The sequence below is a fragment of the Rhodamnia argentea genome, chromosome 6 (assembly GCF_020921035.1).
Source record: "Rhodamnia argentea isolate NSW1041297 chromosome 6, ASM2092103v1, whole genome shotgun sequence".
Taxonomy (NCBI): domain Eukaryota; kingdom Viridiplantae; phylum Streptophyta; class Magnoliopsida; order Myrtales; family Myrtaceae; genus Rhodamnia; species Rhodamnia argentea.
In genome coordinates this window covers 24,233,429-24,260,339 of record NC_063155.1, presented here as the reverse complement: position 1 = coordinate 24,260,339, position 26,911 = coordinate 24,233,429, and the positions used below count along the sequence as shown (strand labels likewise).

General features: G+C 40.8%; 2 protein-coding genes across 2 annotated transcripts; both read right to left on the bottom strand.

The window, feature by feature from the left end:
• Positions 1–635: 635 nt before the first annotated feature.
• Positions 636–8,932, bottom strand: LOC115749382. The gene is made up of 14 exons (XM_030686180.2): positions 8,579–8,932; positions 7,213–7,286; positions 6,298–6,372; positions 5,442–5,517; positions 4,922–4,986; positions 4,730–4,831; positions 3,814–3,903; positions 2,914–2,988; positions 2,784–2,816; positions 2,611–2,691; positions 1,710–1,772; positions 1,577–1,624; positions 1,236–1,271; positions 636–1,145 (listed from the first exon to the last, which is right to left on the bottom strand). Exons 1-14 carry the CDS (start codon positions 8,619–8,621, stop codon positions 936–938), a joined length of 1,071 nt encoding a protein of 356 aa, XP_030542040.1. The 5' UTR covers positions 8,622–8,932; the 3' UTR covers positions 636–935.
• A 3,126-nt stretch (positions 8,933–12,058) lies between these two features.
• On the bottom strand, positions 12,059–14,313 carry LOC115749443 (probable WRKY transcription factor 75). The gene is made up of 2 exons (XM_030686271.2): positions 13,799–14,313; positions 12,059–12,396 (listed from the first exon to the last, which is right to left on the bottom strand). The coding sequence occupies exons 1-2, from the start codon at positions 14,254–14,256 to the stop codon at positions 12,216–12,218; spliced, it is 639 nt and encodes a 212-aa protein (XP_030542131.1). The 5' UTR covers positions 14,257–14,313; the 3' UTR covers positions 12,059–12,215.
• Positions 14,314–26,911: the final 12,598 nt, after the last annotated feature.

Genomic DNA, 26,911 nt, shown 5'->3' with positions numbered 1-26,911 from the left:
CGGACCTGCAAAATAGTTTCTCTTGCCGAGGTAACTTCTTTATGTTTTAAATCCTAAATATATCATCGCTTTTCTCGCCCATAAAAATATTTAAGTATAAATTCTTACCCATAATAAATATATTTTTATTGATTAATTATTTCAAGCGATACGAATGATTATTTCTTAAAAAATAATTTTTAAATAATTTATTTTTTAAAAAATAAACGAATTTAATAGACGAGTTGAATCTATTTCTATCACATTAGATTTTTTTTTCGCTTATTAGGAGTTAAGCTCTATGAAATCGAATCTTCTGTAGCTCATTGGTAAAGCGGTCAGCTCGATTTCCTTTACAAAAAGAAGACATCAACAAACTTGTATGAAATGATTCCACGAAATTCAGCCAATTATCTTACACCAACCATCATGCCGAGTTGCGAGACATCGTTAAAGAAAGATGTGGCGGAAACATGGATGGGAGCATCAATGAAATCAGTTGTATGCACTTCTTTTTTCAATCGTAATGTCCTTGCACTACCAAAAGAATAATTCTGGGTTTTTGCATGATGGATCGCGGACATGTTCAATTGCTTGTACTTGTAGCACTGTAAATACATTAAAAGCACAGGCATAGTGGCGGAAAAGCAGGGTAATAGATAATCCAAAGACTAGGACAGTTTTATTTTTTACTTTCATCTTTTTCGTCCCAACTTCCAACTGGACAGAGAGGCCTATAACCAGCAATATACACGCCAAAAATGACCTAAGTAACCATTTTAGCAACCATAGATCTCTACAAAAATTCGGTGCCCAGTCCATCTTTCAATTAATTTAGTGTGGGGATGACCTATTTAGTCGTGCAGCTTCTGGCCGCTCATGCGACTTAGATGGCCACTCAACGAGGCAAGTGTGTGACCGCACGAGGAATTCTTCATTTTCGATCCCGAGAAATGTTATGATTGCTGGGCACTTGACCGCACTTGCCGAAGAACCGAATTTGTTAGGCTGTGCGTTCTTGTGAGAAACGAAGCATTTATTCCTGGCATCCTCCTTCCAAATATACCATAACTTGAAGTCTTGTTGGCGCTCCCGTCTTCAGGAACTTGGTTTCCATTTGAAACCTCAGGGGTTCTCGAGGCAACTTCTGAATCTCCTAGACTCTCCTAAAAAGCACAATGATCGGCAACATTGAGTCTCAACTAAGCACTAAGTGAAAAATAAAAATCATGATGAAAAAATGATGGCAAAGTCACCATGATGCCAGAGGCAGAGACAAGGGGCCGGAAAACCTGCAAAAAAAAAAGAATCAAATCAGAGAAATAACATATTGGAGATTGAGATGGATTACGAAGGCGCATTTTATAATCTAGGCACTGACATCTAAAGAACTTGCAACATCATTAACCTCTCTCCACTGCCACAACTAGAATCCACAGACCACCATAAACCAAGCAGCCATAATCACGATAACGAAATTTCAGCAGAACATATAGATTTTCAAAGATCCAACAAAATGTAGACCAGCATAGAGATACTCATTGGTTGACCACTTAATTATCTACTATTAGCTACTGCTAATGGCAAGGTAACCAACCGGGCGAGATCCATTGGAATTAGATGGTGATGGAGGCAATGAATTGATCTGCCATTGCACAAGTGAGATCCAATGAGAAAAGGCAGGGGCGAAAACAGAAAGCACATATGCAAGCTGCACGATAAGGTCTTACAGTGGAAGCAGGTGAAGCAGGGGCTGGCTCAAGAGCAGCTCTAGTTGAAGTGGTCAGTGAAGCCTACAAATTTCGAGAAAACAAGCAGATTAAGCTACTAACAGCTCGACAGAGATAACCAAGCTTAAGCAGACGATTTTAGGATGTCAAAAGTAGTCTGTATTCTAGGATCATCCTAATAGGATTCCCGAGGAACAGTCTAAATAAAAATTATCATTCCACCCACAATATACCAAAAAGTAAAACTCACTGCATTCCATCTGGCAGGTAAAATTGAAGCTATCAATGAAATTTGACAAGAATTTATTTTTTGCCCACTATAGTAACGGCTAAAGTGCACTACAAGTGCCAAAACTTGTGTACGGCGCTCACTTTAATGCCAAAACTTTCAAAACGATCACTAGAGCGCCAACTTTTTTTAAAAACAATCACTTTAGTGCCAACTCCGATTTGAGCTGACGTGGCTCGCCGGAAATCCGATGTGGCCCATTTTTTATTAATATTTGAGCTGACATGGCTTGCCGGAGTTAGCACTAAAGTGAGTATTTTTCAAAAAATTTGCCACTTAAATTATCGTTTTTAAAAAAAATTGGCACTTCAAAGTTTTGGCATTGACATGATCATTTTTCAAAAATGCTGGCATTTAAGTGATCATTTTGAAAGTTTTGATACTGAAGTGAGCGCCGTACAAAAGTTTTAGCACTTGTAGTGTAATTAAGCCCTATAGTAACATATTATAAGAGAACAAAAGTAACCGATGAGAGATCTACAAGCTGAGTCGCACCCCAGAATTAATTACAATGCATACAACCACAGAAATGTCTACTTTTGGGAAAGAACTAAACAAAAACTTACCGAAAATTACCAAAGTGCGGAGAAAGGAAGCAGTTTAAGCACATACCTGACCACGCTCTGAACTTCTTCCATTACTCAAACTCGAAGCAAAGGCACACAACTCCAGTACCCCAACGTTCGTAGAGTCCTGTGCAGCAGATGATCCACCATAGGGATTACAATCTAACATCAGAAAGTCGCAATGCAATAAAAAATCAAAGGACTAGCAACTGCAATTACCTGTTTGCCTTCAATTCTACCAATCTTTGATTCCTGAGACATGAGAGCACAAAGATGGAATGATTCAGTTAAAAAAAATGATTAAGCAAAAAGAAAAAGAAAAATAAAGAGCTCCCGTGAGATTATTCACCAGATTCTCTACTGCACTACGAACACTTGTAACATTCGCATTAATTGCCTCCATTTCAGCACTTATATCGGATACCTGAACATTAAAAGTCATTACTGAACTATAGCATGTACTTCAGCAGGGAAGCTGAGTAGGAAGATCAATGTTGAGCTGGATGAGTGGTTACTAGAGTTGGATGAGCAGTTTAGTAGTTCCAAATACGGCTGTGATGAGTCAGTGAAGTTGGTTGCGTAATCTTGTACAAAAGCTAAGTGAAGTGGAATTCACCAAGAAAAGAGATAATAATAGCAGCTTCTCTCACTCCCTTCTCTCTCTCTCTCTCTCCCCCCCCCCCACCCCTCTTCTCCCTCCCCCTCCCTTTCCTCTCTCCTTCCCCCTCTTCTCTTTTGCCCCTCCCTCCCTCGCCCTCCCTCACTCCCTCCATCCAAGAAAAGAGATAATAATAGCAGCTTCTCTCGACTCCCCTCCCCCCCCCTTTTTTCTGTCTCTCCCTCTCTTTGTCTAGCTTCCCTCCCTCCCCCCCCTTTCTCTCACTCCCTCCATCCACCTCTCTCTCGCTCCCTCTCTCTGTCTCTACTTCTCTCACTCCCTCTCTCTCTGTCCCAATACCTCTCACCCCCCCCTCTTTCCTCTTCTACCAACCCACCACCTCTCTCTCTCACTCTCGTTTTCTTCTGCTGATGAAGGCACGAGATTATGAGTTCCAAACTAAAACATTAAGGACCCAAAGCATTACAAATGATGCCACTAGCAGTCAAATCAATTATTGCATATACTGATTTATGGAAAACAATGTGAATATTGAGTAGAAGTTTCTTTCAGCAACCAAAGAGTACTGTGTTCCAGATCATCCTCAAGCTTAATGATTGTGCTCTGGCCACCACCTAAGATTAGACATACCGTATCCTTTGTAGCAGCAGTAAGCTGGGCAAACTCATCCAAATTGCAATCCAAGCTATCAATTCTTGAAGATAAATGGCGCTTGGTGGCCTGAATAAGATCAGGATCAGCAAAAACCAATTCCACTATTTCCAAACAACCATCATCTTCTAGAGGTGAAGGAGGAAAGTTACAATAAGAATATGTGAGAAAATGTCCACGTTATGAAGAACTATCTCACAAATTTAAGCAGTCCAATGATTCCCATTATCATTTTCCTCCAGCCAGTCCAAAATCACGGATATTTTCCTATCACTCCACCCACCTAACTGACATCTATAGTTAGAAAGAAAGCAGAAAATTTCTTTAAAACAAGCATCATTCATGCTAACCACCAACGACTAAACGAAAATCTATCAGTGCCTTTATTCTGCATTAAAACCACTGCCAGAAGAAAAATTCTCCAAAAACACATGATTCTAACCATTTTCTCATGTAAGGTGCTAACACATTGTCTGCTCCTTACCAGATTCTCAATGACACGAATCTTTCATTTCATGTATCATGCATGAATAGTATATTGATTCATACATCACATATGAAACAGGCCAAATAAATGTCATCAATTGATATTCAAATAACTCGATGGAAAGAGAATTTGCTCCAAATAGAGGAATTGTTTTTGACAGCAATTTTTTAAGTGCTCCAAATGGAAGTACTTCAAAGTTCATTTGCTGTTCCTAACTCCAAACTGTAAAAATATGCACAACATGAACACAAACTGAAGCGGAGAGTTCGGTTTTATCAACAATCAACAGTGCATATCACTGAAAAAAAAAAAGTTAAAACTATTTCAGCAGCCCAGAGCAAAAATTTTATAGGTACATGTAGCAAGATTGAAGGACAGCATTAAGCTGTCGGGGAATGAGTATACTACCGAGATTGATGAATAAACATTCTCAAGCTGTTTAGCAATAGATGTGCAGGCATCTGATAAACTTCGCCTTGTAGCAAACATCAGATCAGGAAGTTTCCACCCCTGTAGAGCATTTTACAGTTTGCGTCAGCCTACAAGAGAGAAGGTAAAAAAATTGGCTGTTAAGTAATGAGAAAGATGCAAAAGGCTAACCTTCCACCAAACATATCCATATCCCACCACAACAACAACTATTACAATACCGTATCTGCTGGCGCCTGCATAAAGTGGATACAAGTCAAAACCCCATAAAAGTTGTAAAAGAAACAAATAAGTCAATAAAAGCTGCTAATATATTGCCTGCTAAAAATAACATCACTTATAACGCATACAAAAATAAAGTCCACACTTCCTTAATCTTTCCCTGATTTTTGTGAAGGATCATGGGAAAGGAAAGGCATGAACAAGGACATTTGATACTATTAAGGTAAGTAGCGAAAGGCACTCTTTTATAGAAATTCATAAGTATAATGCTGCAAGCAGTCTCTTGACCATTGAATATACATATTTGCAGCTTAAAAAGATTTACTAGTCAGCAGAAGATACAATCAGGGTTGTTTTTACATGACAAATCTTATGCTACAGTAGTATCCACCAAACGCACATAAACAGGGAGTTGAAATTGCACGTATAGATTGGCCATTGTGGCAAATAGATTGTCTAACACTAAAACCTGTTCCAGAAGCAGTTACAATTGTAACTGGCCTACTTGATGCCAATATCTGAAGTTCCTGCCTGAGGCTGTTAACCTGCCAGATGCATTTGATAAGCAAATTTTTGTCAACAAAAATCCAACTAGTGCTGAATTTTCAAGACCCTAAACCAATCAAACAGACAGGCAAAACAGAATCCAACATACGCTTGGACATATTTAGTAATTTTATGGGAAAATACAAAAATAAGATCTAAATTCCGTAAAACTGTCTTATTTCCTTTTTCACAACCCTAACAAAAGGCTTCCACCCATTTTCACACGTCTTTCAGCAAAAGAAGAGACAAAAATATGGTGATCTAATTAAATACCAAACGGATAGATTTATAAATTGCCAAAGAGACAAATAGACAGTTTTAGGGTACCTCCACTTAATCAGAGAATAAGTTCGCATAGTACCACTCAAAGATGGTCCCAATAATAACATTTACAGACATATTTTCATACATTCAGCAATTAACTCTCAAGTAGCTAAAACCGATATGTTTAGCATCCAGTTGAACAGTAAGACATCGAATCTTCCCTCTTTGCAAAACTACTCGATTACATTTATTACAGCTAGCTTTTATATGACAGCAGTTTGGTGCAAATCCACGAGGAAGCAAAACTTTAATATCCATGAAAGAGTCATGCTATCTACCATTTTCTTTGCACCACCTCCTTCAACTAGTTGTGTTAAGACAAATCAGCAAACCCTTATATTTCTTTTTCCTAAAACTATTGCCATATGTAGACATGAGAAAAATAGCTCAGTATCAGGAAGGAAAACAGATAACTGAAGTCAATGCTCAAACAAAATCAAGGGCCACATGTAAACCTGAGCCATCAAGGTGTCATTTCGTGGCTTTTTCACAGATGATGTGGACTCATCTTTCCTGATTCCCTTCAGCACCTGTCACAATTACTCCACTGTAAGAAAAGCTTTCAACACCATAAATTCAAAATGAAAATGAAGCAAAAATTCAATTAAACCACATTTCTTACTATGGCAGATATATTACCAGTTTCCTCCATTATACAGAAACTTTTTTCAAACACTTTGACTGCGAATAAGATGACCCGTAGCAGGCTTAAGAATCATACTTTACATGCTTTTGTTGTTCTGATTCATTATACCAGAAAATGACTCCAGAATGACTATTACAACATCAACAATATATTTGTTACAGGGACTTCAGTCTGAAACCCTTTTCCCACCATGTGCCATCACACTGGATAACATAATCAGATAGATAGGGCATTCACATCATGATAGGGCAACAAGTATCACCATACTCATAAAATCACCCATGTCACCACCATCTTAACCTCTTAACAATCAATAAGTCTAGGTATGACTCTAGAGAAACCAACTTTCATCCACCATTCAATTGATCTTACTCAACAAAAAGTAACTGTAGCCACGTTTGCAAGCTGGAAAAGAAAGGAAAACTCCTGCAGATTATACAATCCTTATCCCTCATATCGAAAGAATGGAAAGTACCAACAAGTTATACAAAGCCTCCGGGATGGTGAAGATGGGATTTCTGCAAGTATGGGCTCAATACTTTAGGTTCAAGGCTAAGATAATGAGATATTAAGGGGAACTAGAAAAGAAAGCAAAACATCCATTACATGCAGCAAAACATCTATTACAAAGTATATTGTTCACAAACAATTGAACTAGACAAAAGAAGTAGGGAGACAGGAAAGAGACACTGAAATAGATACAGTTTCCAACCAGTATGCATACCTTAAAAGCACCAGAGAAAACGTCTGAAACATTTGGAAGGTGACCTTCTTTTGCAAGAACAGACCCAACAACGCCTAGATGACATAAGACAACTTTCATCCGTCAGCAACACATTCCATTGAGACTTTCAATTGAAATATCACAACCTTAACCTAATATATTTCCAAGAAATGGAAAGACCCATGAAAGATTAACCGTAACATCAAACAACTAGCACCGTTAAAAATCCACAGCATATAATGTCCAACAAAAATTGTTTGAACCGCATACAACAGGAGGAAGAAAACATTAGAATTTCCTCGAGGCAAGAGGAATTAAAACTGAAAGAAACATTACATACTGTAACCACACATTCTGCATCAGTTGATATACAAACACTCGAGGAAGCTGATTTAGTGAGAAACCCGTGCCTTGTGTAGGTGAGGTTTTGTCCTCTTCTTTCCTTGGGGGCCAAAAATTCTTAGTAATTAGTCTGGTTCCTGTAGCTTCCAACCCAAGATTAACTAGATATTCTTCTGTGTTCACTAAGCACTCAAACATCACGAACCTCATTTAATGCGCAGAATTTGAGTTCTTTACCAAACAAACAGAAGTCATGCTAATACAATATTTATTGAACTTGGCATTATATCCACTCTTGGACGACAAATGATGAAGTGAGATAAACTCTCAAACTGTCACTGCCATGGGCTCTTATCTTACCCATATACTCCAGGGAGCATTCTGCTCAGATAAATTATCAGGATCCTGAAAGGCATGGGTTTCTTCATGATAAGAGGGATTCCTTCAAACTATTTATCCTTTCTACTAGTTTCTAATGAACAAGGCATTGCTAGTAAAGTTAGAAATTGACCATGTCCCCGAATGCATTCGCCTTAAGAGAAGGCTCTTCACCCATTACAGTTGTCGGTAAGTTAGACAGCTAAGTGATAAATCTGTGCAAACTGACACAAGCTACTTCAAGCATTGCTAAGCCAAACTCAACAGCCCGCAGCAATCCCTAGCCTCTCTAACCATGGTCAACACATCTCATCAAACATGCTACCAACTAAATCAAAGATAAGCCCCTAATTCCACAAGATCTCCGTGGTCATATCCGTAAAAAATCACCTCCCCAGAACACCAAGGCCTTCTAAGGTGCATAACACGAACCATGATTTCCCCCCGCCAAACCGGCCCCCAAGTATTTCAATAGGAACTACTCGAACAGTCAAGTAAAACGCATTTCACGATCATTCTCTCACTAGACAGGACAAAACACCAAGCAACCTCATAGCACCAAACTCGATTCGTCAAATTCCCAACTGTCGCAGCACGAAATCGCGGGAATCCAGACCGATTGAGAGACAGCGGTTCGTGAACTAACCTGCCCCGACGAGAATAGCGAGCTTCCCGAGAGGGAGGGCCATCGCCAGCGGTCAAATAGACAGAATCGCAGTCGAGTCGGTTGGTGAAGGCGAGTGCACTATCAGAGCACCAAGACCATCTTCGGAGAAGCAGAGAGCACGGGTCGGTGTCGACAATCGCGGCGGAGGAGGGAGGGAGAGGGTTTATAGGTTCTTCGTTCGTTCTCGTCGCCCTCGCGGCTCGCTTAAGTGAGAGACTGGGAACTAACTCCGAGCTTGCGTTCAGCTTCTTGCTTGGAGAAAGAGACGGCCCTATGCACGATTTCCCAGATGAATGACCCTCGATTCCGCTTGATTTACGGACCCTGCCATCGCACGGAGTCGAATATGCCCCTTCACGATTGGGAAAATTCCGAAAAAAGGCCATGCCCCCGTTTTTTTTAAATAAGAGCATAAAATAAATCTTATTTCAAATAAAAGTATAAAGTACCCTCATTATTTTTAAAAAGAGTATAAAGTACACATTATTTCAATTAAAGGTTTAAAGTGATTATATTAGTCTCAAAAAAGGCCTGAGTTACTTTAGTTAAGGGCATTTTGATAATCTACTATTTTATTTTTCCTTTTTCTACTTTTTAAGATATTTTGAAAAAAAAAATGAAAGAAAAAGAAAAAAAATAGAGCCCCCGCCCCACCATTGATGGGGTAGCGGTTATGGCCATCGGGGTCCCCAGCGCCTTGATGAAGGCTTGTTGGCGCTCACCTGATCCGGGAGAGGCCGTAATCCCCCCCCCCAAATGCGGGCGAGGGTCGGCGGCCCTCGCCCGGTCCCGGCCGAGGGCCGCGACCATCGGCCAAGTTCGAAGTAGGGTGGGTCGCGCCATCTACCCTACTCCGAACCCATCCAATGGCCGCGGCCCTCGGCCAGACCCGGGCAAAGGCCGCCGATCCTCGCCCGCAGTCGTTGCCCTCTCCCGCCTCAAGCGAGGTCACCGGCGACGTCGTCAACTATAATTACCACCCCACTGGCGGTGGAGCGGCGACCGTAGGCCGGAGGTCGGTGTTCCCGCACGTGTTCATTCTTTCTTTCTTTTTTTAAACTTTCTATTTTTTTAAATTTAATTTAACAAAAAATTAGATTAAATTTATTTTTTTACAAAAATGCCCTTTATCGGTTGAAAATTTTGGCTTGCCAGCCGGCCGGCGAAATCTAGCCCTTATTTGAAACAACCATAGCTACTTTAAGCCTTTCTTTGAGACAATAATGGTATTTTATGCTCTTATTTGAAACAAAGTCCACTTCATTCCTTTATTTAAGAAAATGATAACACTTTGGGCCTTTTTTGAAATTTTCCCCGGTTTTTATGGGCTGGGACTATACCAACAAAAGGGCCATAGGTTCCACAAAATGAACCAGCAAAACTGAAAAATATCTTCTCTGGTTTCCTAAATAGGCATACGTATGGATTGTGTTAACTTTGCACGGGCATTAAGATCTCAAGCCTAGATCCCTAGGCATGAGCATGAGCACTAATCTTAGGCCTAATGAGCCGAGTCCATGCCCAGCTCCTTGGCACCCCAGTCTTGACCTACAAAGGACTGGCTCAGGTCCATTGAGGTCAGGTCTTGGAACCTGAATTCCAGCCCATATGATAGGGACCCAAAGCTCAAGATAGGGACACTAGTGCCCGATTCCACAACGCCTACTCCCAAATCCATCGAGGCTAGACTTGGGACCCTAGAATTGGTGCTCGTGCTTGGAACATCAAGCCCCGGTTTCATTGAGGCTAGGCCTAGAACCTTGACGCCTAGGCCCGAGACTCATAGAGGCTAAGCTCGAGATCCTAGCGCTTGTCCCCAAACATGTTTGTTGAGGATCCGAACTCGAGTACCGGGTCTTGAGCACATGCACGGGTGTCTCGGGCTCAAGAGCCAGAGACCCTAGCATGGGCGTTGGGGTTGAGGGCACGATCTCGATGAACCCGAGCATAGGTGCTGGGGGCTCGGGCTCAAGCTTGACGTTACCATGCCCAACCTCCATGGACCTAGATGTGGCGATAGGGATCCGGAGCAAGGGCGCGGGGATCCCCGAGCACATGCAATGGAGTCCCTAGCCCATTCTCGACGAGGCCGGGTTAGGCACCGAAGTTTTGTGGTCCTAGGCACGGCTTAATGGACTCGAGCTTGCCCTGGATGGACCTCGATAGACCTGGCCCCTCTGCAAAGGGCTCAAGTATGAGCATTAGGGTTCCCGTACTCAAACGCAATGTTTGTGGTGCAAGCTTCGATATCTAATCATATTTTCTTAACTTCAGGCGTTAATTTTTCATTGATTAGGAAAATATTTTTTGTTGATTCATTTTTCTAAACAATACAAACGTCAAAAAATGAGAAAAATGATTTCCTAAAAAATGAATAATTCGGAAAATATTTTCTTAAAAATAATTTATTGTATCGCTTAAAAATATGTATTAACGGATAATATATTCATCGCTCGCTAAAATATTTAAATATCAATTATTGTCAATAATAAAAATATTTTTCATTAATTAATATTTCAAGTGATTAATTTTGATTTTTTTTTGTCTTTTCGGAATCATTTAGGGGTCGTAACATGTGTTGATCAAAATTTGAAACTAATCCACGTGGAAATTATCGCACACCTATGCATGGGTCTGGTGGCCCTCGATTGTAGTGGGCCCACATTTTGACCGGTGAGGATGGTCCAGCCCGATCTTAGTTCACGCAAGATCTTTCTACAAAGTCAAAAGCACCCGTCTCTTCTATGGAAACTCCATCCCGTCAGATGTCTATCCTCTCCACCATTCTTAAATAGGCCTTGGATTGATAGCAACGAATGACCCTTTAGAGTCAGGTTGGAGGCAGCCCTCACTTAACCGATGGGCCAAGAAATTTTCAACTTGGCGAACTGAATCATCTTAGTAGCAAGCGAAAAGTAAAAGCGAATGACATGCCTCAACTTATCCGTGATTTGAAAGTAAGAGTTGTTTCGTTGAAGGAAAAAAAATAAAATCGAATAGGCAGTTATCCTCCTTAAGGGTGCCATTAGTCCAAATGGGCGCTTAGAGTTGCTGTGGTGGCTAGGAATTTGAACGGGAAGACTCTGCACCGTGCTGGACGACGACTATTCGCGGGTTCGGTTTTGCAAGCGGAAGGGAAAGGTCCTTTCGCTGGCGACTCGTGGAGGGGAATGGGAAGGGGCGGCGATAATCGGTTCGTCTCGAGAGTCATTATCTTTCTCTGGTTCAGGCTATTAAAGCACTGCCGCCATCTAGAAGCCGGTCTCTCTGCGGACATCCGGGCCAGCTTTTCTTCTTCTGTTGTGTCGAAGGGGTTCCTCTTGTGATTGTTACTCAAGATAATGAATCGGATCTATTACTTATCAAATGGAGCTAATATAAAAGTAACCTGCTAGGACAGTGTAATAGAGGGCTAATCAAGAGTAATTCATGTTGCAAATAACCAGATGGGAGCCAATATAAAAGAAATCTGCTTGGTATATTATCTTGTTTAGACAGTACGTAGTTCGAAACGAGGTAAGTGATCGATTAACCCTTTTTCAAATATACACTGTGTATAGTAACTACTGTTTCGATGTCTGAGGATGCGAAAACGTAACGGAGACAACGGCCTAATCTAAACGGAGGTGCTATAAATCTGCAATTGGCTCAAGATGCGCTCGAAGTTCTCCGTGGACTTCTCGATCGGATGGGAATGCATTCCTTCGTACGTCGTCACCACCACGCCTTCGTCCTTGGTCAGCCGCTGGACTTGCTTCTTCACGTTGCAGCCTCGGTACGTGCAACGATAGTAGCTCCTGCATGCACGCGTCACGCAGCTCACTAATGTTAAGACAGAAGATAAGCAGATGATAAGCTACGCATTAATACACATGCATGCAAATGGCAAAGGTTTTGTTTCTCCATTGGAAAGGTCCTGGGCTCATGATCATATCTACTATCTGGGATTATCCTAGAAGGTGAGATTAGGAAACTTTGTGTCAATATGATCGTGAAGCCTGTTCAAACTTTTGGGCCAGTCGTAGAAGGTTCTCATGGACTATAAGAGAGGAAGCCAAGCCAATATTCAAGTCAATCTTAATGCTGCAGAAGTGGAAATCTGATGTACATACTGGTTTTATTCTGGCTAGGCTGACTATAAGGATGTGCAGCATCCAACTGTATCTATTGCCTTTCTTTGGAGTCAAGCCAGAAAGAATTAATTCTACCATGACTGTATGCTCCACGACTCACCGGACCTTCCGGTTAGTGAAGCCGCGTGGGTCACCGCGACTCATCCTTTCGGGGATAATTCCAGAACTTATGTTGCACGACATCGCTTAGACAAGAACAGTTTTCTACACTGTAAATTGTCGGTTTCATGTTTGCTTCGACTAATGTTATGATATCAAACTTGATATAGGTGTTTTTTGTACACTTCAGTTCCAATTCAATGATATGAAAAGGGTTCTAATTCCAAATTAAGCATTCGAAATTTACATAAAATTGAAATTGTATCAAGAATCACGATGATGGCGACAACACGTGAAGAAAAACCCTTAGATTTTAGGTTTCTAATGGGACCAAATATGCCAAATTTAGCTCCTATATATGCTTCCTTTGTTGTGAAGATGGAATTGACAGCTACCAAACAACTCTATTCTCTTCACCTCTCCCTCTCTTCCATTTCGATCCCGTGACTGCACTGAGCTACGATGAAGCCTAAGGGCACAAATTATACAAAGTCTAAGTTTTAAAAGTAACTCGCGATATCGGTCAGGGTAAGAACGGATTACTCTTCTTGATTCCGCTGATCAGAGAGGATAACCGTGTCGCATGACTCGGCTGCGAAAATTTCCTCACCAGCCGTGTGCCGGACTAACCTAGTCGAATTCTAGGGGTCTGGTGGTTATGGTGATCGGGGGTAAATGCTAGTTTGTCCTCGCAATCGAAGTCTTAACCAAATATTTCTCGTTCAACGTTTCCAGCATCTAGAAGAAGCCTGAACAAATACAATTCGATGATGATAAAGAGGATATTTTGTATGTTGACCTAGAGAGAGAGAGAGACAAGCAACAAGTTGTTCAAAATAATGATGCCGTTGAAGGAGATCATCCGATTCGGTCCGTGTTAAAGATGTATTAACTCTACGTTTTCTCAAATGGATTTTGGTTAGCAGAAAAAACCTTAGAAAATAATGACCTCAATCGACTAACTCACCGAGGGAATTTGTTGTGCTTCACGGCCTTTTGGCCATATTTCCTCCACCGGTAGCCGTCGTCGAGTATGTCCACTTGGCTCCTCGTCTGGAAAGCGTACTTGGGCTTCCTCACCTTCTTCCCTCCCTTCTTCTTGACCGTGTTCAAGACGTTCTCGGCATCGTCCTTGTCCACCACCGGCGCTTCCAGTACGTGACGGCGATCTGTTGACGACGACGAGTTCGACATGACCAGCCCCAGATAACTGCTTCGCTCATTGCCGTCATCGCCGTGGCCTTCAAATCCGGTGCTGTAAGCGCTCGAACCGGTCGGTTTGGGGTTCAAAGAGAACAAGGATGGAGGCGAAGAAGATAGCCGCGGCGGCGAAGACAGGCATGGAAGGAGTGAAGAAGAAGAGTAGCTCAAGTTCTCCATGAAAGGCAGAGAAGAAGAGAGAGGCTGGTCGCAATGCTTGTTCATGGAAGGAGAAGAAGAAGAAGAAGGAAGAGGAAGCGAAATACGTCGAGGGGGATTTTATGTGGTAGGGAACGTGCGGAAGGAAGAAGGAAGGGGAAAATAATTTAACAAAAGGTGGGGGTGGCGGCTAGAATAGCGACGGCTAAGCGTCCAATTAGCCTTGTTCTTAACTTTATCCTACGCTAGAAGTCGTAAACGACACGTTAGGTGGCAACGTATTGCTGAAGAACAAAGATGGGAGTACGAAAGAAACTATATTATAACGAGAATGCATCTTGAATATCTATGCTAAAATAGGCTGTATCGAATTGTATATCTAGATGGGTAAACATATAACTCCCTTGCCTGTTCATTTTCGGGGGATTGCACCATTTCATACATATATCGCCTTTTGTAAATATAGATATGATATGACATTCATTCCAAATATCGTTTGCAACTAGGATATAAATCAATGTAAATTCCTCATTTTAGTACTGTAAATTAGTTGAAGATTCTAGGAGTATACCTAAAGATGAAACTGAATCGAGTTGTGATCTAGGAACATAGATTTGAGGAATTGAGAATAAAGAAAAAAAGGGGGTTGCAGAAGAGGTTGAATATCGCCGACGAACGGTGGAATGAGCGAGTTGCACGAACAAAATGTGACAATGAATTTACTAAGATGGGTCATAAACTCATTTCTTAATCTATATATAATGGGCTACGTTGTTATATAAGGTTGTTAAATTCGATAAATGAGTTATAAATGTGTTTAAATATAACATGTATGTTAAATGGGTCATAAATGGGTTTACGAATTACTCGGACCCAATCCACATCTACCATTTTCTCTTCATTCTCCATCGCCCTTCCTCGATCTCACCCTCGGTCACTCCGCACTCTCAACTCTCAGTATAAGTTTTCCTAGATTGTGTTAAATATGAAAGTGTTTTAGGAATATGAGTCGGATCGTGTATGTGTTTGGGTCGCTAGACTTGTATTGCATGGATATATGTCAAAACAGGTCAAATGAATTTATCTGGATCGGACTATTTTCGATCTGACTCAAATCCAACTGGATTCACTCGTTTGGCCGGTCTAGGTGGTTGCCGTGCATGCAGTTAATTTTTTATTTTTGCAAAAAAAAAAAAGGAATTTTCCCAGCATTAACATGGACAGAAAACGGATTCCTCTGCACATAAACAGTACAGGTTACGATCAGAGGAGCGGTAGCGGAAAATGCTGCAGGGACTTCATGATTGCACGTTAAGAAGTTCATCAGGAACAGCAGGACATAAACTGCACGTATTAAGCTAATTTGGTTGGTTTTTTACCAAACTTTTAAAGTGCACGGTGCAATTGTTTTCTCTTTCTTTTCCACAGATTGCGACTCGTGGAAGGTGTGCGCTCGCTTTTCTCAATGTTAGGCTCGTGGAGATGACGACGGACACGACACTTTGGATTGAGTTATAACTACGAACGACCTTTTACCCATGTGCATCACGTAGTGGATGGCTTTTAGCTTCCATATCCACGAAAGTGGTTTTCATCTCGCACCTCGAGCAGCAGCACGAAAAATGCAAGACACGAGTTAGGATCGGTGTTAACTCATGTCGTTTGCTGCGTGATCTATTCACTGAAGTTAGGAAATGACTGTGGCATTCGCTAAAGTTTCTTTTCACTAGCCATGTTTTTCGGCGCGGCCTGTTTACATATCAATCTTCGTTTCATAAATTGATTTTGATGAAGAGCTTGGGGTCTCCTTGAATTAAGATGAATAAATTGATAAGGGTAATAAAAGTATCTGAAAGGATTTCAAATGTCATTGAAAACTTGTTGGGTTGTGGTTCTTACTCTTTATTGATAAAGAAACATATAGGTTCATGAATAGCTACTGCTATATATTATCTCTTTATCATGTAATCGATGGATGTAATACAGAGGTGAGAGGTTCTAATTATAGTTGAATCATTAGCCGGATATAGCTCTAGTTTAAGTGTGAAAGGGGATAAACTTTTGCGTCTTGATTTCTTTTCGTCCCTTTTACGCTTCATTTAGTTGTGATTGTGCATCGAGTTCTAACAAAACTACGACACTTTTGAATTGAGTTATGACTACGAACGACCTTTTACCCATGTGCATCACGTAGTGGATGGCTTTTAGCTTCCATATCCACGAAAATGGTTTTCATCTCGCACCTCGAGCAGCACATAAAATGCAAGACACGAGTTAGGATCGGTGTTAACTCATGTCGTTTGCCGCGTGATCTATTTACTGAAGTTAGGAAATGACTGCGGCATTCGCTAACGTTTCTTTTCACTATCCATGTTTTTCGGCGCGGCCTGTTTACATACCAATCTTCGTTTCGTAAATGGATTTTGATGAAGAGCTTGGGGTCTCCTTGAATTAAGATGAATAAATTGATAAGGGTAATAAAAGTATCCGAAAGGATTTCAAATGTCATTGAAAACTTGTTGGGCTGTGGTTCTTACTCTTTATTGACAATAAAACATATAGGTCCATAAATAGCTACTGCTATATATTATCTCTTTATCATGTAATCGATGGATGTAACACAGAGGTGAGAGGTTCTAATTATAGTGGAATCATTAGCCGGATATAGCTCTAGTTTAAGTGTGAACGGGGATAAACTTTTGCGTTTTGATTTCTTTTCGTCGTTTTTACGCTTCATTTAGTTGTGATTGTGCATCGAGTTCTAACAAAACTACGACACTTTTGGATTGAGTTATGACTACGAACGACCTTTTACCCATGTGCATCATGTAGTGGATGGCTTTTAGCTTCCATATCCACGAAAATGGTTTTCATCTCGCACCTCGAGCAGCACGTAAATGCAAGACACGAGTTAGAATCGGTGTTAACCCATGTCGTTTGCTGCGTGATCTATTTACTGAAGTTAGGAAATGACTGCGGCATTCGCTAAAGTTTCTTTTCACTATCCATGTTTTCCGGCTTGGCCGGTTTACATGCCAATTTTCGTTTCGTAAATGGATTTTGATGAAGAGCTTGGGGTCTCCTTGAATTAAGATGAATAAATTGATAAGGGTAATAAAAGTATTTGAAAGGATTTCAAATGTCATTGAAAACTTGTTGGGCTGTGGTTCTTACTCTATATTGACAATAAAACATATAGGTCCATAAATAGTTACTGCTATATATTATCTCTTTATCATGTGATCGATGGATGTAACACGGAGGTGGGAGGTTCTAATTATGGTGGAATCATTAGCCGAATATAGTTCCAGTTTAAGTGTGAATGGGGATAAACTTTTGCATCTTGATTTCTTTTCGTCGCTTTTATGCTTTATTTAGTTGTCATTGTGTGTCGAGTTCTAACAAAACTAATGGTAAATTTTCATTTTTTTTTTTCCTTTGAGGAGTTTTACAATTTTGACAACCACAAGGAAGCGGAGCAACCTCCTACAAGCTCGGGAAGAAAACTTCTTTCATCTTCCCAAGAACTTATTCCACTTTACGAAAGTCCTATAGAGGGCACATGTATATTACTTCTTTCAATGATAAAAAATAATTTTTTACAATTCAAATTATTTTTTCACATAACTTACTCGAGAGAAGATAGTCTTTTTTTCTTTCATCGTGATCATACCGAAAGGCGTAATTGATGAACAATAGGGTCGCATTTCGAACAAGCACGAATACAACGTCTATAGGATACCTTATCGCCAAATGTCTTTTCTATTACGAAGACCGCCCAGTCGCAAAGGTTATCCAAGATATGTATTTTATTCGCATTCACGCCTTTTGAAAAGAATCGCTAAATTAAGTTCTCTTTTTCGTGCAATAAAGTCCAATCATCAAGACCCCGAACACAACCACAAAACTGTACCGACGAACTTAGCATGGCTCAATAGACTTCTTTGCAAGACTCGCACGCAATTATTGGGCTTTAAACAGGTGACCTCCAGTTCTGAGCTGAAAATTTAGTATTTTTTTTTCCTTTGACGAGATATCGTAAATCAACCGATCTTATATCGAGTCATGACCTAATCTGTCTAAAGTACCTATTAGTAGCCTATATAATATCGTCCAGTCATTCTTTCCGCTAAGGCATTGGCCTGGCCACCGCATATAACTCAGGCAAAATTCCAAATTTCTATCAATGGAAATGCCACAAACTCTACCCCCAAGCACCATCTTCTTATCTCGACATCCATGACAAGAAGTAATATCCCGAGTAAATAGACTTGTAAGGGCCATATGTTTCCCATTAACCAAACGCAAAGTTATATACAAACCATGCACGGAACATTAAATTAACCCATGACTAATAAACAATAACCGATAGCCGATAGTCCGAATCGATGCATGGTTGAAGAAAACGACACAGAATAAGGCGCGCATGCTTGTGTTGACTGGTCGAGCAGTCCAAGTTTGAATCGCGCACATCGCCCACCGATGGACCACAGGAACGGATCCCTCGTGCTTCGTCGCGGAATGCACGTGCAGCTCATCTGCATCGATCTTAGCTTGCTACGGCAAGATGCATAATTTTTTTTTTTTTTGAGAAATCACTATGCGATCGTCCTCAATCTATTGTGAGATTAACAACTTGTTCTGGGTTACAAAAAAAAAATTTATCTGGGGTCCACTGCTGCGAGTATTTGTGGCAGTACTGTTACTCTCTGTTATGCAAGCAAAGCTTAGAACTTTTTTTTCACTCCAAAGTCCTAAGACCAAGGCGGCAGGCATAGATCAGTTATTAGCATATTGCGATGTCATTTACTGTAGTACACGAATATAATATTGTGTCTCTAAGTAAGTCGAGATCGCAGTAATAGTGAATACAATCGTTCCCGAGCACGAGTGTGTGCCGGAACCCGAACCTTCGATTGTAGGTGAGGAATTTGATTGTGAGCCAGTCCTCTAAATTTTAGAGAAACTCTCTGTCCTTTCGATCCTGACTGCATGACTTCACTAGCCTCGCTGAATTAACTATCTCTAGCCTAGGTAATTTTTACTCGGTAATTTCACTTTTGCAAGCAAAGTGTCGATTATTGCCGATGAAATAAATAAAAAAAAATGAATCGAGTGGCGTGCTGGTGGGAGCGGAGAAAATGGAACTTTGATCCCTATTTTGTCTTCTCACTAACGGAATAACATTAAATTTGATGTCCATTGAACAATGACTTTCCCCTACATTATTGTCAATTCTAAGGTGAAAGGACCGCGACGTCGACATACATTCTCATTGAAATACTAACCGACCAAATTACAATTTTTTTTTTTTGTGTGTGTCGTTGTTGTCCTCGACACATTATCCAAAATTTTCAAGACAAAAAGATCACAAGGTGAGGCACAATGTAAGATGTTCCGATTTCAATGCAAAATAACATGCGCTTGGAATAGATCTTTCTCCTCCCGGGTTGATGTGAAAACTATGGGAGAAAAATAAAATAATATATTTTGGGGTTACTTAACTGGTGAGTGTTCAGGCAATTTGAACTTTAGCGGGACATCGAATAATATACTCCAAGAGTAAAATTCCGAATGCGCCGGGATTGCGTGGAGGTGTCAACCCATTACATCGTCGTGGACCGGTCGAGGCGTGTGAAAACTGGCTTGAACACCACCTAATTCGATGCCAGAGAAGATCGCACAGATATACAAGCCGATCGATACATTTCGGGGCACAACATTCTCCTTTCTCCGGTGGCCGTGGAGTTAAAAATAATTCGCCAACCCTCTCAGAACATGCCGCAGAGTGCCATATCAGCATGGATATAACTAAAAGTTCTCTATAAAGCGAGGTACAGCTAAACTCTCATGAACCTGATTCAGGGGAATCGAATCCATGTCACGTGGAACGAATATAATGCGTAGATGTAGGCACACCAGCCACTGTTCATAGTCCTCTCTCTTTGACCGTGACTCGCGGACAGACAGAACCATTGTCCAGATCTTCCCCATTTTGACCGACGTGGTCATAAGACCATCGCTGGTTTTCTCCCCAGTCGTTCTTTTTTTAGTCATACGCACGCCAAGGACGCTCCTGTGGTTTCTTTCGTCGATGGTACGTGGGAGTTCGCCATTGGGGCAGATGCAGATGATTCCAAGGGAGGGATTACACCGTGGCTGGCGTCACTCCCAGAAGGGTCAAAGACGGGCTTTCGTCTGCGAACCGACTCTGCGTGCGGTGTTGAATCCGCCTTTCGGATGTCGCGTTAGGGTTTGAAGACTCGATCTTGCCATTATGCGCACATACCAGAAGATTTGAACTGTTCTGTCGGACATGCACGGTGGCTCCGGGGCCTTGGATCAGATGTCCTAGATTTAGGTTAACTGGGTCAGGTTGGGGAGGATTGGACCTAAGTATGTCCTTAAATTATTTTATCTGAATTTTGGAACGTAAAATTCGAAAATATTCCCCGATATGAAGAGAAGAAAAATATGTTCTCTCAACTTGAGAGTAATGGTAGAGAAAATAGATTCCACGTCATCTTTGGATGACTACTTCCAGGTTGGCTCGTGTAATAGCGACCCGCACTTGGGGTGAATTATCGAAGTTTCGGCTCCTGCGCTGTCGATAGGGTTGGGTAGGATGGAGTTTTGTGGGCAAGCCACGTGGCAAAATGCCATTTTCTTTGGTTTCCTTTCACGTTAGTTACTTGGATACCATCAAATTTGACTCCGATTTTATTAGATAGAAAAAAAAAAAAACTTGATTGTTGTGCTTATCTGAGATTGATATTACTTAAAAACATGTTTTAAAAGTGATTCATGTAATATGTAAAGAGGTCTTACTAGCTAAATTATACATGTTCAATGACAAGCAATCACTTACTTATATATCGACTCGTGAAGAAAAAAAATTTGTTGAATTTTTTTTAACATAGTAGATAGTCGAATTTGCAATGCATACATCTGTGAATAAAGGCTTTAAAACACATAATGGATTGCAACCGCAATACTTACTCTATATAACATAGTATAATTTATCTATGATCCAAAATACGCACAACTCCAAACACCCTTTTAAATCCTTAAAAGTGGGACTTTCCGATGTCTAATAAGTGAAATCTAATTAACATAATATAAGGATTTTTGTCAATTAATATTGCACTATAAAACAAGGAAAAAGTATTAGAATGTTATTTTTGTCTTTTCAACTCCCTAGACCCTTAAGGGCCTGTTTGGTAGTGTTCCAGTTCTTCTAATTCTTGTTCTTTTGTTCCTAGGAACAGAAAAAGAACAAGAATCTCTTTGGTAACGTCGGTTACTTTTTCGGTTTTTCGGGAACAGATCGGTGGCTAAGGAATATAGTTAGACTAGAACAAGGAAAAAAAAATCTACTTATTTGTACCAAATATTGTTTATGGGTTAGAGTTAGCAATGTGACTTTAACAATTTACGTAAAGAAAAAATATAGCCCAATATATCCATAGTCGAGAATATATTGTGATGTTTCTATTAAATATCTGCATTCATAATATCAAGAACGTATAATTAACTTATAATCTTTATCTCAGCCTCGAGGAGACCAGTGGGAAAAGCTCTTTTGACTGGTTTTTTTATTTTCAATAAACCCCCGGATCACCTACTGTAAAATTTAAGGATAAATGCACCGAAAATCCTTCAATTTGTCGGGAAAGTGCAATTGAATCCTAAACTTTCAAAAAGTGTAATCAAGTTCTAAAACTTATCAAATTAATGCAATCAAGTCTTTTCGTTAACTTCGTCCAACTCGACTAATAGAAAACCTTGGCATGATTTTTTCTTCTCGCATCGCCCGACGTGGCTAAAACATGAAGAACAAGGCCAAAACATCATAACAATTTATAGGATTGGATTGCACTTTTTGAAAGTTTTAGAACTTAATTACACTTTCATGACAAATTTTAGGACTTCCAGTATGCTTATCCCGATATTTAAAACCAATTGTTTGTTCCGCGAAAAATTAATCATTTGAAAATACCTTTTTTTTTAATTAATCATTTTTTAAAATAATTGATTACATCGCTTGGCCAGTCAATGAGAAATTAGCCGGTGACCGACAAAACATTATAGGATCTGGAGCAAGACAAAGGGAGCGTAGGCGATATGCCTTTTTTAGATTATCAAACCTAGAGTCGTCTCACATTTATCATGAGACATAATTTGTGTTCCGTGAACACCAATCGCAGTGATCCGATGCGGGAAATTCAATGGCTCTCTCTTTGCGCGACTTGTAGCTTTTGCGAAGACATTACATGAAAGCGCTTCAGTATTCAATCTCACAGCCCTCATGGAGGTTCATAATGCACCCGCAGAGCGATTTATATTTGTATTGCATGCCCAATCCACGTGTAATTTTCTAAGGTGCTGCATGATAACACTTCTCTGTTCCGGAAGTCATTCCGGCAAGAAGTGAATTTTTCAGCTTCTGCTTTTTAGCAAAAGTAATTTTTTCTATTTCTACATCATAAGTTGATTTCTGATAGAGAAATGCGTTTGATAACCGAAACAAATTTTTACTTCGACCGCGGCGGCGACCGGCGGCGGCGACAGGCGGGCGGCGGGCGGCGGCGACGGGCGGCGACCGGCGGCGGCGGCGGCGGCGACCGGCAGCGGCGGCGGCGACCGGCGGCCGGCGGTGGTCGGCGTGATCAAAGAAGTAATTCTAAGGTGGAGAAGTAAAAAAAATTGCTTCTCAAAGTTGGCCAAAAATCTTGCCGAAAGTTAAAAATCTTGCCGGAAGTTAAAAATCTTGCCGTAAGTCAATTTTTTTACCAAACGGATTTCTACTTCAGCAAAGTTTTTACCAAACGGATTTCCCTGCCAGATTGACTTCTGGCAGAGAAATCCAAAAAAAGAAGTGTTATCATGCAGCACCTAAGCGATCGATGTCCACACACTTCGATCTTTCTATCTAATGATAGAGAAAGAAAAAAGTTACTTTTACAAAAAAAAATTGGCAGTCAAAAGTCAAAACAAGCAAACTATTGAGCTATTAAATTGGGTTTTGTAACTACTGTCGTGGCATATGGTCCAAGTTATGGTGCACGAGTCGCGACCCACGAACGTCATTCCTCACGTCACCACCCCAGTCCCGATCCCGATCCCAGTCCCTATCCCATTCCCTCAGCAGCCTCTCTTTTTCCATCGTCTTCAATGAACCAACTCGCTTTATTACCTAATCATCCTGTCACGATTCGCCTAACGTCCCTTTCATGCTTTGAAGCTAGACGCATTCATATGCAATCGTTTATTTCGTGGAAGGTGAATAATTTGAAACATATTTTCTAAAAAAATATCGTGTGTTTCGTTAGAAGTAATCAGTTAATGAAAAATATTTTCGTTACCGACGACAATAATTTATATCTAGACATTTTCGTGGACGTTCAAAATATTTTTCGTTCGTTCATTTTTTAAAGCAATACGAGTGATCATGTTTAGGAAAATATTTTTCAAATTATTTATTTTTTGTAAAATAAAAAGAGACTAAAAAAAATTATCCCCGGCGAAAGAGAGCTTCTTTAATGCCATGGGTAGTTCGACCCAAAAAAAAAAAAAGGCCATGGGTAGTTGGTCTAATTAATAAATGTCATAGTGCACCAAAGCATGAGAAATTGCCGAGCCCGTGTTTCTATCGTGGCTTGGATTAATAAATTCACAACAACTTATAAGCTTACTTTATGTGCTTCGATTAGATGATGCCACGAAGTTTTCGAGACTAGGGTCGATGGGCGGAAGTTAAATATTGCATGTACCGCCGTCGGGGTCGTTCGGTCGGTCGGCCGGAGTTCTTAGCCTTGCGAGGACTCTAGGACGGGGAAATAGGGTCCATAAGAGATGACTTTCGAGCATATGTTGCACAAGCTTTCCTGATCGGGGAGTTGAATTGTCTTCGCAAGCACTAGAAGCTTTGAAGATTTCCTTGGCACGTGATGTATGTAGCTTCGTGGTTTTGATAAGTAGCTGGAAAAGCGACCAAATAATTTTATAGGACACGGTGACAAACACGTTTCGTTGATTTTCACAATGTTCTTGGTTTTGGACAGAGACATTGACAATATACAGCAGCACCGTAGATGATGCCACGAAGTTTTCAAGAGTAGGGTCGATGGGCGGATGTTAAATATTGCACGTACCGCCGTCGGGGTCGTTCGGTCGGTCAGCCGGAGTTCTTAGCCTTGCGAGGACTCTAGGACGTGGTAATAGGGTCCATAAGAGATGACTTTCGAGCATATGTTGCACAAGCTTTCCTGATCGGGGAGTCGAATTGTCTTCGCGAGCACTAGAAGCTTTGAAGATTTCCTTGGCTCGTGATGTATGTGGCTTTGTGGTTTTGATAAGTAGCTGGAAAAGCGACCAAATAATTTTATAGGACACGGTGACAAACACGTTTCGTTGATTTTCAGAATGTTCTTGGTTTGGACAGAGACAATGACAATATAAAGAAGCACCCTAAATTGTGATCTTGGGCAACACTTGATACTGTATATTAGCCCATTGCGTGACGCTCTACCAACGAAAGTGGGCTCAGATCCAAATTGGGTCGCCATGAGTTCAAACTTGTCCCACTTTTGATTGAACCGATGACGATAGAATACGAATTTTATAGCTTAAGTTTTACGCGACAATGGCTTAGGGTTTGTTGCCTAGGGCGCAAACTTAGGAATTGGTGGACCAAAGCATTTTTTTTCCGCCTCTGGATAATCTAATCGACCAAGGTTAATCTTGTCGACCTGGGTTTTTTCCTTGTAGCAACGTAGTGAATCGGAGCCGGTAGCATAAAATGACTCACCTAAACTATATCGATCTATCTTATCCTATATAAGAACATTCAAATCATATCATAGCACGTGTATGGAAAAACAGGCTTCTCAATAGGAATTCTTGGCCCCAAACCATTTACCAGGTCAGCACAATGAAAGGGCTAGAATTCTCCGGCTCGGCAGTGTCGTTGTACAATTTCGACTCTACCTTCCCTTCTATCACATGTAGGCTCGTTTAGATTGGGCCATAGCTAGGTTTCTTTTCGTACTTGTGTTTCTGCATATTCACATGCCACGAAAAGAGGGCATGCTATGTTGTGAAAGGAAAAGAGCGATTCCTCGTAATTCGTATGTGTCATGCTTCGTCACTAATTATAAAAAAAACGGCTGCTTTTACCCACATTGAGATTGACCCAATGAGAAGAGCATTTCAATGCCTTTAGCTCGAGATTTGATGGTAGACAGTTCGAATCTTACCATAAGAAACTCAAATTTAAGTGCGGAGCCATGAAAGTTCACCTCCAAATAATTGGCAAATTACGATCCTACCCTCGGAACTGCCCTTGGTTGGCTAAACTCAGAGAGAGAGAGAGAGAGAGAGAGAGAGAGAGAGTAGCACACGTGTCATGACATGTGTTATTGGGAGAGTTATTGGATGGTCTATAAAACACGTAAACCAATATCATCTCGACCGTTAATTATGTGGATTCCATCGAATCGACCGCATGATTAGTAACCCAGATGGACTTGGTATAAATGTTCTATCATACGCTATGGAGCTAAAATTTCTGGGCCCACCACCACTCGGGTGAGAAGGGAGAGAGTTAGCCACAACCAACGTTGGACAATCCACGGGCTGGGAGGCCTTGGTCTAGTTTTTCCAACTTTTCGGGCCTTCATTCGATATAAGCCTCAAACCAAATAATGAAACAAGCTTTTTCAAACTTTTCTCCGACCACACTCGTAGATCCAGGTGATCGGTCCGAGAGTGGACCTACCTTGTTATAAACAGTTCTCAATTTTTCAAATCTAAAACTCAACCTGTTTTTCTAGAACCTGTTCTAGAACATACCTTATTTTTTTGGTTCGATTTTAGGGTATATCCGAGAACCTACTCTCTTTTTTCCCCTTTTTTTGATTTCATTTTTTTACAACAAAACACTATGAGCAACAAAATTGCTCAAAGTAAAAGGTGATTAACATAAATCCATATCCGCCAAACACGTGGTCACGTACAACTATAAACGATGAAAAGTTCAAATACGTATCGAGTACATTTATAAATAATAAAAAGTTCAAACACGTGGCAAAAAACATAAATTATGAAACTTTGTTCCTCATTCGTCAAAATAAATTTTTAAACTTCATTCTCCATTCATCCATAAAAAAATATTGCTCCAAAAAAAATGGAGAAGAAGCGATAAAGAATGAAGAAGAAGCAAATGAGGCCAGGCAGAGTAAGATTCAATTTAGAGAGATTATGTTTTTTCTTTTTAAGTGTAGCTAAGCACATGTTCCAAATTCGGTCTGGTTTTCCGGTGGGCTTTCATTTGGAGCCGAAAACCGAACCTGCTCAAGCCGGTTCTGAAAATTTGAAACCGGGAGCCGGACCTGTTCACGTCGGAATCGGAAGTCGGATTGATCTTTCCGGCGGTCCAGTCCGGTTCCCGATTCTGCCCGGTCCGGTTTCACTCCCCTACTCGCAGATCCGTCCCCTTTCGCATGCACCGTTGGATCAAGCAATCTCCTGCGGGAGCCATCTGATTTGACGACGTGCGCGATCCGAGCTCACACGTACCGGGGGCAGCGAATACACTGGTTCCTTTCAAGGATTTCCATATTTCTCTTGATCTAAACGGTGCCCTGGGAAGACTCGTGCAAAGCTCTTTCCCAGGCCTAAAGCACTCTTCGACTCCAACCCATTGGGCTCCTTAAATTAG

What these genes read in the sequence shown, in the direction of transcription:
- LOC115749382 (XM_030686180.2), bottom strand. Translation starts at nt 8,621, where the DNA reads ATGGCCCTCCCTCTCGGGAAGCTCGCTATTCTCGTCGGGGCAG. An exon ending in ATGGATATGTTTGGTGGAAG is followed by an intron (nt 4,832 to 4,921) that starts GTTAGCCTTTTG and finishes AATGCTCTACAG; the next exon opens with GGGTGGAAACTTCCTGATCT. An exon ending in ATGTTTATTCATCAATCTCG is followed by an intron (nt 3,904 to 4,729) that starts GTAGTATACTCA and finishes GATCTTATTCAG; the next exon opens with GCCACCAAGCGCCATTTATC.
- LOC115749443 (XM_030686271.2), bottom strand. Translation starts at nt 14,256, where the DNA reads ATGAACAAGCATTGCGACCAGCCTCTCTCTTCTTCTCTGCCTTTCATG. An exon ending in AAGCACAACAAATTCCCTCG is followed by an intron (nt 12,397 to 13,798) that starts GTGAGTTAGTCG and finishes GCGTGCATGCAG; the next exon opens with GAGCTACTATCGTTGCACGT.